This window comes from Orycteropus afer, unplaced genomic scaffold (assembly GCF_000298275.1).
Source record: "Orycteropus afer afer isolate SDZICR_OR568_19922 unplaced genomic scaffold, OryAfe1.0 scaffold00075, whole genome shotgun sequence".
NCBI lineage: Eukaryota > Metazoa > Chordata > Mammalia > Tubulidentata > Orycteropodidae > Orycteropus > Orycteropus afer.
This window is the reverse complement of record NW_006921662.1, coordinates 11698457-11713168: the sequence shown is the minus strand read 5'-3', so window position 1 is coordinate 11713168 and position 14712 is coordinate 11698457. Positions and strand designations below refer to the sequence as shown.

At 44.4% G+C, this 14712-nt stretch overlaps 1 protein-coding gene across 1 annotated transcript in view; it reads right to left on the bottom strand.

The window, feature by feature from the left end:
- ATP2B4 (ATPase plasma membrane Ca2+ transporting 4) overlaps window positions 1–14227 on the bottom strand; it is a 76811-nt gene extending 62584 nt beyond the window's left edge. Inside the window, exon 1 of the mRNA XM_007941164.1 lies at window positions 14035–14227. Coding sequence (XP_007939355.1) covers window positions 14035–14227 — 193 coding nt within the window. The remainder of the gene's footprint in view (window positions 1–14034) is intronic.
- Window positions 14228–14712: the final 485 nt, after the last annotated feature.

Sequence of the window (14712 nt, the reverse complement as noted above, 5' to 3'; positions counted from 1 at the left end):
CAAAGGGGAGGAGATGAATGATAGATGAAGGCAGCACCCAAAGCACAATAAAAATTAAAAAAAAAAAAAAAAAAAGACCCCTTAAAAAGGACCCCTCACTTCCTTTTCCTGGTTTGCCCATGTATGAGATCTAGTTAGGGTGACCAATGATCCCAATTTTCCCAGGACTGAAGGGATGTGGGATTTCAGTGCTAAATGAGGGCAAAACGATGAGCTGGTCACAAAGACCACTCACTCCTCTTAGTAACCAGAGTAACCTAGCCTGGACCTAAAATTTCAACTACTTCTCAATGAGTAGTTAGTTCCCTGCTTCAGCTGTAAGAATACAGATATTGAAATGATTCTTGGGACCCACACAGAACTTTTCTCTCATGTTGATACGTAAATTCTAGTGGTGATTTAAATACAGTCACCTTCCTTCCACTGGCTCACACACTAGACAGAATAGAAGCTAGAAAGAATAAGCAATCTGCCCAAGGTCACACCAGGTTGAGGCAGACAGAGCCCACCCAGGGATCCTGGTTCCAAGTTCCAGTAGCTTTAGGAGATCATCAGAGCAAGGACTCTGAGTCTATGACTTCTAGGCATCCCCCTCCAGCATACACGCCCCTCCTTTCTGCCACACACATACATACACACACTACGAAGAGGGCCAAGAAGCACTACTATGCAGGTTGATAAAAAGAGAATGAGAAAGGTTAGGTCACAAAGTCTTCAGACAGTACATAGTCCCTGATGACCAGCATCCTCTCCATTAACAGACATGTATACTTATATACCTGTACACACACATACACACACACAAACACATATGAACATTTAGGCATGTTCCCAGGGCCTTCTTTACATTTACACCCCTCTGCTGGGGCCCAGGGAGGTTACTCTTTAAGGAAAGGAGGGAAAATCCTAATGTGGCAATTAGCGACAGTTGGTATTCATCAAGTTGTTTACACACTGCAGAAAATTAGCCCTGGTTTGGCACTTGAAGCTGTTGTCTGGGCTGTTTGATGGACTCCTCACAGGCAGGGTGAGGCAAGCTTTGTCCTAAAAAAAAAAAGGTCAGCAGCTAGGGAAGGTCAGAACTGGAAGAAGCGGGCATTCAACCGAACCTCACATGATGTTCAAGGAAAAATGGTTAACTGGAAGCTGTTGGCACCAGCCTTCTGGTTAGCAGTCAAATGGCTTAGGCACTAAGCCACCAGAGGTCCCTGATGCCAGAGGACCTCCTCATACTGAAGTCAGAATGATGGGCTATTCCACTGGGGAGTGGGGTGCAGTGGGAGGGCAAACATCTACTCAACATCTGCTCTCCATCTCCACTGCATAGAACCCAAGAGTGTTACTTCAAATGGCAAGAGGAGAGATTTCGGTTAGATGTAAGGAAGACATTTCAGACAGAAAAAGACTTGAGAATGGGAAAATAGGCACCCAAGAGATATTGTTTGCAGGGCCTAAGACAGCCTCCACCTCCCCACTCTAAAAACAAAAACTATCAGGAAAGGTACTTGATATACACATTTGCCTGATGCAGGTGATGCAGGAACCCTCCTGCAGGTAAAGGGGTGGATGAACGAGAATCCACACTTGCGTGGAGTTGGGATTTGAGGATCATTGTTGGGGACCACTTGCACTAGCTAGTGCTTAGGAGAGAGGCCCAAGAAGTCCGTTCCCTTTTGGAAACAGAAATGGTTGAGCACTTGACTACTAGCTAAAAGGTTGGTAGTTTGAACCCACCCCAAAGGTGTCTTAGAAGACAGGCCTGTTGATCTGCATCTGAAAGTTCACAGCATTGATGACCTTATGGAGCAGTGCTACTCCACACACAGGGTCGTCCATGAGTCAGAGTTGACTCAATAGCGTGTAACAACAGGAGAGAGACACTGGGAGCTGGTCAGGAAAGGAGTGCCCAGAGTTCTTATCCATGGCCTTCTGTTTCTCACTGCCCAAACCCTGGCCATCAGCTGAGATCCACAGGGGAGTGGGGTTTGGTTAAAGTACGCAGAGGCAAGTTGGTCTGTTTCCCAGGGGCTCCCTGCTCCATCATTCTGAGCAGTCAGGTTCTCAGTGGGAAAACCAAGCAAGAAGGGCCTGGGAAAGGAGTGTTCCCGGGGGCCTGGCTATCTTGAGCTCCCAGCAGGCAGAGGCAAAGTTGCCAGGGGGCAGGGACTTGCTGGTTTTCTCTCCTCAAGAACCTAAGTTGGCTAGGTTGTGCCAATTTGAGACTGCTGTGTTGGAGGGTCAGGTTTGCTTGACGGAAATAAGAATCCTGATAATCTGTTAATCTATTTGGGATGTTCCTCGAGGAAGCAGGATTCACAAGGTAAAGGGAGGAGACTATGACTTTTGGGCACCCCCTTTAACCCTTTAACAAGGGTTATTGTTAGTTGCCATTGAGTAAATTCTGACTCATGGCTACCCTGCATGTGCACAATAGCACTACTCCACAAGGTATTTAAGACTGTGAACTTTCAGAAACAGATCACCAGGCCTGTCTCCCAAGGCATCTCTGGGTGGGTTTGAACCACCAATCTTTCAGTTAGTTGAGTCTTAACCATTTGCACCAACCAGGGATCCTAACAAGGGTTCCAACCAAAACCAAACCCACTGCTGTCAATTCCAACTCAGAGCAACCCTACAGGACAGAGCAGAACTGCCCCATAGGGTTTCCAAACCAAACCAAAACCAAACTCACTGCTGTTGAGTTACATCCAACTCATAGCGACGCCTCCTTGGGTTTCTGAGGCAGTATCACTGTGGAAGTAGATTGCCCAACCTTCCTTCTGAGGAGTGGCTGACGGATTTGAACCTCCAGCCTTCTGGTTAGCAGTCAAATGTCTTAGGCACAATACTACCAGAGCTCCCAGGTTTCCAAGGCTGTAAATATTTATGGAAGCATATTGCCACATCTCTTTATCTTGGAGCAGCTAGTGGTTCTGAACTGCCAACTTTTCATTAGCAGCCAAGCGCTTAACCACTGTACCACCAGGACTTCTTAAACAAGGGTTACAAGATAATTATGAGGGCAAACTAGGACATCAGATACTAGAGGTTATCATAAGGAACATCCTAACAGCCTAATGAAGGAAAATAATACAGTAATCTTTGCATCCCATCTGAAGGTACAGGAAGCAGGGACATTTACCCCTGTCTGCTTTTATATTAATACCTTGCAATCATCTAATCTCTCTTATCCTCTACATCTATTTCATCAGGAAATCCTGTCAACCCTACCTTCAAAAGACATCCAGAATATCATCACTTCCACTGCTATCATCCTGGCCTCAGCCATCCTCAGGTCTCACCTGGATTATTGCAACAGTCTTCTCATAAGTCTCCCTGCTTCCACCCTTTCGTTCTGAGAGTTTGTTCTCAGCAGCCAGAATGATCTTTCTCTCTTTTTTTTTTCTTAAAAAAGAAAAAACAACCCTAAGGCAATACATGTCACTCATTTGCTCAGAACTCTCTGGTAGTTTTTACTTCTTTGAGCACCAAGGAACTTATAATGGCTTAGACAGCTCTGTATGAACCTTCTAGCCTTCCGCCACAGAGGGGCCCTTTACCTCGTTGGCCCTGTCTCCTACTTTTTTCCCCTTGTTCACTGAGATCCAGTCATGCCAGCCTTCCTGCTTTTCTTTGAACGCACCAGACATGCTTCTGCCTCAGGGCCTCTGCACAAGCTGTGTCCTCTGCCCTGGTTCCTCTTCAGTAGTTGGGTCACTTCCTTCAAGTATTTGTACAAAACTCACCTTTTTAGTGAGGCATAACCTGACCACCGTTATTTAAAATCACAACTTTTCTGCCCTGGCACTCTCAGTCTCTCTTATCCTGTTCAATTGTTTCCCTCCATAAATCTTCTCACTTAGCATATTATATACTATTTATTCATTCATTATGTTTGTCTATTTCCCTCCACAAGGGCAGGATTTTTGTCTTGTTTTCTCAGGCCTATAACAGTGCCTGGCACATAATACACATACAAATTTGTGGGATGGGTTGAATCAATGAGTAATAAGATTGCTAGCATTTCAGTGATTACTATTTGCCAGACGTTTCACCAGGTACATTAATGTATTCTCATTTAAATGTCACAGACCCTCTGTGCTATCTACTATTAATCCTACTTTACATATAAGCAAACTGAGACCTGTAGAGGCTATGTAATTCCTTAAGTTAGTAAGGGGTAGAGTCTCTACCACTCCACAAGAGGCAACTGGATAGTAACCTACACGAAAAGGGGCCTGAAGGCAGATGTACTCAGCTGAGGCTTCACCCTAGAGTGACCAACTTGTTCTGACTTGTTGGGACTTCCCCAGTTTTAGCATTGAAATTCCTACCTCCTGAGAACCAGCCCCTCCCAACACACTAGTCCTGGGCAAACTGGGATGGTTGGTCACCCTACTTCATTTACCACAGGGCAGACCCACCTGCTTGGCTTCTATACTTCTAAGCAAGTCAGCCCTGTTCCCACTGTTTACAGTTGGAGTCAGTCCTGCATTTTTCCTAGCAGGACAGGGATGGTGACATGAGATTTGTCATAGTCCAACCTGTGAATTTACACTTATTACAAGATTCATTATGGTCTCTTTTGGACCCAAGCAAATGAAGCAAGACACATCATATAAAACATCTAGGCTCTGGCCTAGATGCCTCAAAGTTACACCCTTGCTTCTTTTTTTTTTTTTGCCACTTACTACTCATCTACCTGCTCTACTTTAAGCCACCCTAAGCTCTTAAATGGGAGCTCTGGTAGCATAGTGGCTAAGACACTTGACTGCTAACCAGAAGGCTGGCGGTTCAAACCCACCAGCCACTCCTCGGAAGGAAGGTTGGGCAATCCTACTTCTGTAGTGATACTGCCTCGGAAACTCAAGGAGGGGTCGCTATGAGTCAGGGCTGACTCGACGGCACATAACAACAACTAACAACAAGCTCTTAACATTAGTTACTAAGAAGTCAAGTAGCTGTCCCAGATCCCAGCATGCCCTGTGCAGGGAGGGGCAAGGTTGGGGCTGTCAGCAATAGTGGCCTTGGGAATCCTCTCTCTTGACATGTGGACTGGCATGGGAAAGCCATGTGGGCCTGGGAGCTATGCCAATCCCCAATTTGGGGCCTTTCATTCTAATTCTTCCTTCTCCAGATCTCAGCAACTATAATTTCACAGCCCAGGAAATGGTTGTAGGCCCTGATCTCCGCAGCTGCAGCTCAAATACACTGCTGTGGTTAAGTGCCTGGCTGTTAACTGAAAGGGTGGTGGTGATCCAAACCCACCAGTCGCTCCACAGGAGAAAGATGTTGTAGTCTGCTTCTATAAACATTCTAGCTTTGGAAACCCTATGGAGATGTTCTAGCCTGTCTATTGGGTCACTACGAGCTGGAATTGACTCGAAGGCATACAAAAGCAGTCTGGAGAGTAGAAGGAAGACTTTGGTAGGGAGAGAATGCTAACAACAGAGGAAAAGGGTTTCCCTAGACATTTAGCAGGGAAATAAGAGGAAAGCTTGTCCCCAACAACCTGGGACAGAAAGCACACCAAAATCAGTATTGTGGCCCTGAGAATCAGACTAAACACATGAGCTGAGGAAGACAAGAAGAACATTAGGCTGTGAAGTCATCACCCCCACCCCATGCTGGGGAGTCACATGGCCCCTGCCCAGTCTGGGTGGGAGGACAGAACAGGCAGCAATGGAAAATCTGCATCTGCTGTGAGCCAGTGCTGGACCCAGGGGCTGGGAGAAGCAGCTGGGACCCTGCCTTCAGTGGCCTGGCTCCAGTGGGAAGGACCAGGACCAGCTTCCCAAAGACACCAAGGACAGTTGGCAGAGGCCCCTCTTATCAGAATTGGCTCTGCCCCAGAGAGGGTGGGGCTAGGTTAGACATCATGAGGGACTTCCCAGCTGTCTGGATTGTAATACCAAAAGAGGCAGCAGAATCATCTACCACAGAGAGAGTACAGAGAGAAGTTTCTCTTGGTTGATCTGAAGATAAATTTTGCTCAGTACATAAGAAGAGTAGACATCAAAATACCTTTCAAGTCCTACCTTAAAAGCCCTAGATTATAAGGCAAAGGGGGAAGAGTAGCTTAAAAGCATTACAGACACCGACAGAATTCAGCCAGTTCCTGATGGCAACAGAAGGCTGCTCCCCCAAGGAGCAGAAAGCAGTTTCCCTACTTCAGCATCTCCAATCTAACACACCCACAGCTTGGAGATGTGTTCTTGATCTGCTGGACTTCCAGGCCCTAGAAAATAAGCAGTCTATTCAAGGTCACGGCAAAAGGATGATGGACTTAGGGAGGAACATCCCTTTCTTCAGTGTCAGCAAACAAAGCCCTGCCCCACACAGGCAGCTGCCTGGGGGAAGATCTCCCTTTATCTGGAACCTCTGATCTGTCCCTTTTTGAAACACTCTGGTGCAGCTCTCCTCACAGCTCCCTTCCTAGCCCTCTGCTCAGCTACCTCTCCAGTCCTGCCTGTGTATGCTTCCATCCAGTGTCACACTCTCTGGTGTTCACACCTTGGAGCTAAATAAAAAGAGCGAGAGCCCCACTTCCAAGGGTACATGTAATACCTGCCTCAGCCAAGGGAGAAATGCCATCTTTCTTCCCATCCCCAGCTGATGGTTAAGTGCAAGGCAATAATAATATATATATATTTTTTAACAAAACAAAATCCCAAACTCGTAAAGGTTTCTGCTGAGCTGCCCAAGGAACACAGCATAAAGGGTTCCAGGTCTGGGGAGGAGGCAGAGAGGGTTCATAGGTTCAGGACGACTTCACCACAGCTCTCCACCAAGAGCTCTCTGCCCACTGCCTGGCAGCATCACGCCAGCTAACCCAGAAGTCCAGCTCTGGGTAAGGAGGGGCTGGGGAGAAAAGAATGCTCAGAGCTTTGGGGTTGGGCTGGGAAGAGAAAGCCCACAGCTGTTAGGTGCTGTCGGCCTATTTCAGCCCTAGGCACATAACTCAAACCAGACAGGGAACTCCCAGGATGCACTGTAGAATTCCCTCCAGAGGGAGGAGGGGCAGAAGGAGGGCACTTGCACTCATGCATCTTTCCCAATCATCTGCCACCCTGTTGCCTGGTGCTTCTTCCTCAAGTTTTATGAAAACTTTTCCCTCTGTAAATTACCAAATCTTTCTTTTATGAAACTGCAGGCCTTTTGGACTTGCCTCAACTACCCCTCCCAAGCTTGGTTTAAGCTGCTCTGCCCACCTCCACCCTCCCCCTCCCTCCAAGATATTCTTTTGGCTTGTATCTCCCTCACGTCTTAAAACTCATGTTGATACATCTGCCCACAGTGCGATGGGCAGAAGTGACCACAAATTGTTAATCTCTGCAGTCATGTCTGCCCTGTCATCACTGTTTCTTCCCTATAGTAGGCAATCGGGAACAGAGGTAAGGGAAGCATTTTTGAAATTGCATTCAGGATCACTTATTTGGCATCCTTAGTGGAGATGGGGCAAGAGATCAAGGCGATGGTTGCAGGGCAGAGGGCATTAGGAGGAAGAGGTAGTTGGGCTATGTTTCTGTCCTCAAATTGATGGGCTCCTAAAAACTGATATTGCAAAGCAGACTATAAGCCCTAAGAATGAGAAAAATCTCAAAGAAGTTAGTTATTCATCTTTCTATCACATTTGTTCCGTCTCATATTCTCTCACTTAGTGGTGGCACAATGGTGAAGAGCTCTGCTGCTAACCAAAAGGCTGGCAGTTTGAACCTGCCAGTGGTTCCAGGAAGAAAAGACCTGGTAATCTGCTCCTATAAAGATTGTTGTTATTTGTTGTTGAGTCGGCCCCGACTCATAGCGACCCCTCCTTGGGTTTCCGAGGCAGTTATCACTACGGAAGTAGGATTTCCCAACCTTCCTTCCGAGGAGTGGCTGGTGGGTTTGAACCACCAGCCTTCTGGTTAGCAGTCAAGTGCCTTAGGCACTATGCTACCAGAGCTCTCTAGGAAATCCTACGGATCAATTCTACTCCACCATATAAGGTCACTATGAGGCAGAATTGACTCAAGGGCACCTATCAGCAGTCTTCCACATCCTCCCAACACTAAATGTAGTCTCTAGTGTTATAAATGTTACAATTACTATCATTTAGTAATAGATGTTAGTACTACTGGAGTACTGTACTATAACGAATGTTAGTACAGTAGTGTTGTAGGTGAACATTTCTTGGGGATGTAGACAGTGGTACTAGAAATTTCAATCTACCACACTGAGGAAGAGTCCAATCCCATATGTGCCAGTTTGTGGCAAATGGACAATTTCTGGTAAAACCTGCCACTGATCTCAAAATGCATTTAAATTCCACAGGTGTTAGGGTAACAGGAGATGTTAATCTAAATACCAAAGGTAATGAACCAAAATAGTAGTTTGGTTCTTAAAGTCTTTCCTGTCCTGCCATTTACTCCCCAAAGAATCTCAGCTCCCCAAACCTAACTAGCTACTCAGTAATCATGGAAGGCAAAGAAGCTTGGCCTTCACGCCAGGAACATTAAGTAACGCAACGCATTGCAGTGGAGTAGACTCATAGCGACCCCTCCTTGGGTTTCTGAGGTGGTATCACTATGGAAGTAGATTGTCCAACCTTCCTTCCAAGGAGTGGCTGGTGGGTTTGAACCGCCAGCTTTCTGGTTAGTAGTGAAATGCCTTAGGCACTATGCTACCAGAGCTCCTAGGAACATTAAGTAAATGGTAACTACAACACAGAACGTGATCAAGCCAGAGCTTCCACAGCTAATCAGATGATACAGGAGTCCTATCTCCAACTTCTGAGTCCCGTTCCCTCCTTTGCAATCTCTTCACCCAGGTACACACACTGGGAACTCCTGTAACACCCTGTTCTTCCCATCAGCATTACAGCAATGTTTCTGAAATTTCCTTAATATGTATGCATCCTCAGTTAGCCTATAGGATCTATGGAAGGAGAGATAGTGTCTATTGTGTTCACCATTGCGTCACCTCAACACATAGCAGACACATTAAATATTCACTGAATGTTGTTGAAAAGGAATTGGAAGCCCTCTGTATTCCACTGCCATACCCTCAATTCTGCAGAGGAGGAAAAAGCAGAAGGGTATAGAAAAAAAAAAAACCCCATTGCTGCTGAGTTGATTCTGACTCATGGTAACCCCAGGTGTATAGAGTAGAATTGCCCCATAGGATTTTCTTGGCTGTAATCTTTAGGGAAATAGATCACCGGGACTTTCTTCCCTAGTGTTGCTGGGTGGGTTTGAACTTCCAGCCTTTATGTTAGTACCTGAAAGCAAACATCCTGTACCACCCAGGAATCCTAGAAGGGTACAGAGGGCAATGAAATAGAAAATCCCACCAACATTCTTCCAGAACCAAATTCAATAGAAATTCTGAAAGAAGTCTCCCAGGTCATACTGACTGTTTGCCCAAGGCTCCCCTTCTGATCTGGGCCCAGACCTTTCCCCAAAGTGCTAACCTATCTCTCCCTCAGAAAACATAATTCTTTCTTCTAAAAAGGTATAGAAATAGCTAAGAACCAATATGGCAAAGTTGGGTGAGGAAAGAAGAATACATACAACCTTATACCTAGACCAAAGAATTGTTCATTTAGGATCATCCCTTGTTCCTACAAAGAAAGTGATACTGAGACCAAGGAAAATAAACCAAAACCCAAACTCACAGCCACTGAATTAAGTGTGACTCATAGTGACCCTACAGGACAGAGTAGAACTGCCCCACAGCATTTCAAAGTCTGCAAATCTTTATGAAAGCAGACTTCTTCACCTTTCTCCTGCAGAGCAGCTTGTGGGTTCAAACTGTCAATCTGTTGGTTAGCAGCTGAATGCTTTTAACCACTACCTCTTCTCTTTTCTTCCTCTTAAGCCACAAATCATTCTCATTCTAGATTCACCAAAGGTTTCTCTTGCTCACTGAGACCATTAGATAGTGTGGAAAACCTCTCAGAAGATAAAAAGTTATCTTCTAGCTCTTATCATCTCTGCTTTTGGGAGATAGAGCAGTAAGTTGCATTGGGGGTGGGGTGAGGAGAGAAGAGACAATAGGAGGGGATAAAAAAGTTGGAAGGGGAATAAAAGCAAGTAAACTAAAAGGATTCCATTGGTGCAAAGTACTCAGATTTTCCCTACTTACAAACTCAAAGCAACACTGTTTACTCAGGAGTTGGTGCTTCACCCTTGTTTCCTTGGTTTTGTTTATACACAGCCACAAACGCTAAAATAAAATCTTAATTCACTTGGATGTAAACATGTGTCCTCTTTCAAGTCTCCCCACACCAGCAATCCTACAAATAACTTTTTGTTTCTCTATCTTTCTTTTAATTTTTTTGTTCACCCTCTCAGCCTTGCTAACCAAGCACCTCCAACTCTTCTTGCATCTAAACAACTCTTAGCCACTAAGGCAACTCCTCTTACTCCAATCAAGTGACATATACTCAAGGAATGCAAGCCAGTATTAACATTATTCTTGAGTCACAATTAGACCTTTTGTCAGGTATTCCAAACGGAATATGACATTTTAAATTATCTGTGCTTCTCTGATTCTCTGTGTTGCTGCTTTAACATAAGAGGCAGCAGAACACTGATAGACTGTGAATCAGAAAACATGAAATATCCCATCATACTCTACCTGGTGGTGAGACTTTGGGCAACTTATTTAACTTTTTTGGCAGAGAGATACAGAGAGACACTATATTAAGTCCTGTTTGCCTTTAGAATGGTGTAAATCTAGAATAATGAAACCACATTAGTGTTAGAAACTACAAGTTCCTATAAGACCCCTTAGTAGAGGCTATAGTTTTTTTTTTTTTTTTTAAAGTCAATCTAGACCAAAGATGCTTATCAATCAATAGAAAATAAAGGAAGGGTTCTGCTTTGGGAATTCAATCTGAAACAGGAAGAAGTAAATTGACATTCTAGGAGCCAATCTCTCTAGTCTCCCTAATATCAATTCACCTTGGCTTCCAACCAGCAGAATTCAAGCAGCAGGTACATTTCTTTATTCTTATTATTAGTCTGCAGGGGCCCCTCACAGGTGGCAAAACTATGCTAGGCTGTCAGGCACCTCAGTGTGGTCTTCTGTGAACAGACTAGCTTTTTATAGCATCAGCTCACCAGGACACCTGGATATCGATGCTCTTTTTTGCGTCTGCCCAACTAAATAGCTCAGCACTGCCCTTGTCTGGGTCAAGACTCCTGTGTCTTAACTGTTCTGTGCCTCCTTTTCCTACTCTAGTATTTTTCTCACCCATAAGGAGGTCATTATTGTCATTGAGGGCTAAGAATTATTAACGGAAAATTTGCTTTCTGACACCCAGTTTCCCCAGCTCCTATGATAAGTCTTATATTACAAGTAAAATATGGTATGTATTTATAATCTAAGGTAGCAGGAAAATGGCAGTGGCCAACTGTGCCAGTGGCAGGAGTACTGGATTATAGTCATGGCCAAGGTATAGCAACAGAGACATCTGCCATTAGGAGAGCTTTCAACTATAAACCAGGGCTGGGAAAGAATCTAAGGGCATTAATTAGGTCCATAACATTTGACACCCAATGTTGAGGGAAAAGTAGAATATATATACTAGGCTTTGGGAATGGAAGCTTTCTGAGAATCAGAAAGCAAATAGTAGCAGCTATAGGAAGAATTTTGGAAAAGGGTCAGGGGAGTCTGCTATTAGGAGTTCCCAAGGTTCTAGCTTATTTGGACTCCGGAATTTCATTTTGTGAGAGAAACAAATTGACCAAAAAGGCCAAGAACAGCATAGGAAGGTGAATTGAAAGAGCCTGGTTACATTCTGATGAGTGTTTCTAAAGTACTGCCTTATCTCAGTAACGAAGTAAGAGGACTCCAGGAAAATCAGCTGCTGTTAGGTTGAATCCAACTGATAGTGACACCATGTGTTTCAGAGAGTAGGACTGCACTTCATAGAGTTTGCAACAGTTGTGACCTGTTCGAAGTAGATCACCAGGACTTTCTGCGTGGATTCCAACCACCAGTCTTTTGGTTAGTAGTCAATATCATAAAAGGAATTCCATAATAGGAATAGCCTCTCTTTAAGGGCAATATTGCTATAAAAGTGGCAGGATAAAGAACCATAACTAGTGAGAAGTAAGCAGTGCCCAAAGGGCAGCCATTAAATACTAGTCAGAAGGTAAAGACTGAGCCACCTGTAAGTGACATGAAAACAACTAAACCTTGTCATCTTCACCAGGTCTCTTTTTGAGATCAAGAGGTGAGTAGGGGAATGGACAGTGGTTGCAGTTACACATCCAGTAATCTCTCCAGACATAATACATTGCACCCCATAGCCACTCATATTCTTCAGACACATGGGCAGCAGGACAACCAATTTGTTGCATACCTATTATGTGCTTGGGCACTGTACACTATACATTGTATTATTTAATCTCAGGAATTTCATGGGCTGGTGGTGCAGTCATTTGGCACTCAGCTGCTAACCAAAAGGTTGGCAGTTCAAGCCCACTAGCCACTCCATGGGAGAAAGATGTGGCAGTTTGCTCCTGTAAAGATTACATGTTTTGGAAACCCTATGGGGCAGTTCTACTCTGTCTTACAGGGTCGTTAGGAGTTGGAATTGACTCAGTGGCACTGGGTTTGGTTTTGATTTGGGTAACTTCATGGGCTAGGTATTATCAATATTATTTCCAAAGAAGACACAGGCTCACAGAGGTTGAGTAAACTGTTCAATACTTTTTGGCTAGTAATTAGTAGAGTCAGTATTTGAACTCAAAGCCTATGAGATAGGAAACTGAATTCTAGATGTAAAAAACCAAGTAGGGTAGCTCCTTAGGTGGCAAAGAAAAAAAGACCCTGGATATACATGGGTATCTATGTAGTAATTGCTCTCTCTCTCTCTCTCTCTCTTTTTTAATCCTAAAGAGTCTGGATTCCAATTCACTAACTTACAAGATAGCATCGGGGTCAAAATCTCTTCTCAGAAGTGGGAAGAAATGGGATATGGCCTCTTAGGAAGGCTCAGAAATAGAATATTTCAACAGGTTGAGGGCCTCTGAAGGAAAAGATCTTTGCTCATCTCATACCTATTGGGCCAAGCAAGAAACTGTAACAGAGATGCTGAACCCAAGCAGAAGTAAAAAAGCCGGGTTCGTTACATTCTTGTCCCATTCAATGAAGCAACATTGCCCAGTTCCATGGCTCACTATGCAATTGGGCTGATCAAGTAAGCATGAAGCTGGAGTTTTGGTTTTCTTTGAAGAATAGGTTAAGAAGAACCTTATTAAAACAGGATCAGTAAGGTCTGAAAAACTAAAAACCAAACCCACTGCCATCGAGTCGATTGTGACTCATGGTGACCTCCATTGGGTTTCCAAGGTGGTAAATCTTTACCAAATTAGATTGTCCAGTCTTCCTTCTGTGGAGTGGCTGGTGGGTTTGAACTGCCAACCTTCTGGTTAGCAGTCATATGCCTTAGGCACTGTGCCATCAGAGCTCCTTAGGGCTGAAAAAGGCATCAATAATTCCTTGACAGAAAACAGAAGGAATTACCCAAAGATATGATGGGTACAACTATCTACCTAATGATTTACCATCCCATTTTTAACTGTATACAACAGTGAAGCTCTAACCTGTGTAAGGTGGAAGCCTGTTAGAGAAGGAAAAGGCAAATATCTTCCACTAAAACAAGCAAAAGAAACATGGTAAAGACTGTATGTATCCCGTCAAAGGTGGAAAACTTCCGAGACCCAGAAAAACAAGACAGTCCCATTGAGTTCCAGCTCTCACAGGTTTCACTATTTAATATTCTTTTGTAACCCAGGACTGAAACAGAATAAGAGATTTGATAAGCATTTGCAAAAAGAGAGATAAACACCATATTTCTGTACATCAGTACAGAAAAAGGGAGGAAAGAATGGTATTCAGAGAATACCAGATGCTATATTTTAGACATCAATGTTCCAATGAGGTCTCCAGAAATGTGCCTTCTCCAGGATCTGGAAAAACAACATTTTGAAAAACTAGCTACCTTTTCTCCTAATCCCCTACCCATGATATGGTATTTACCTTCCACAGAGGAGGTTTTCAGTCTATTGCAGATATTCTGTACACCTCCATAGTGGTCATTAATCTGGTTCATTGCATCAGTTGAACGCAGCTCCATGAGCTTCCTCAGGTCCATTACTGAGCAGCCAAAGTCCCCTTCCCGGCTGTCGACCATTGAATTGGCCACCAAGGCATGCTCTGATGGGTTCGTCATTTCGTCTGCTGTTACCAGTCCTCTTAATCAGAGCAGATGTGGTGTTTCCCGTCAACTGATCAGGGTCTCCTGCCCCCACTTCTTACTTCTTGCTTCTCTGGAGGCCTAATTAGGGATTAAACAGGCTATATCTTGTGCAATAAGCTTCAGAGTAGCAGCTCCAAGCTCAGATTCTTTCTTGTGTATGAAGCCTGGCAGCAAGAGGAGGAAGAGAATGGGGGAAGAGAGTAGAAGCCGGACCACGTGTCACAATGATTGGCGTCCCCAGGTGGTGATGGAAGTGGTTGTCCAGGGTTTGTAGGTTCCTAGTTCAGACTGCCTTGGCCATATTGAAGTGTAAACAGGATGTGCATATTACTATGGAGGCAATCTTAGCAACAACCAGCAACTGTGAAGGTAGTGAGGTGGCAGAAGGAGGAGGAGGAAGAGGAGGGCTTCCTAGATATCGAAGACAACTGGATCTCTGGAAAAAAGATTCAAATATA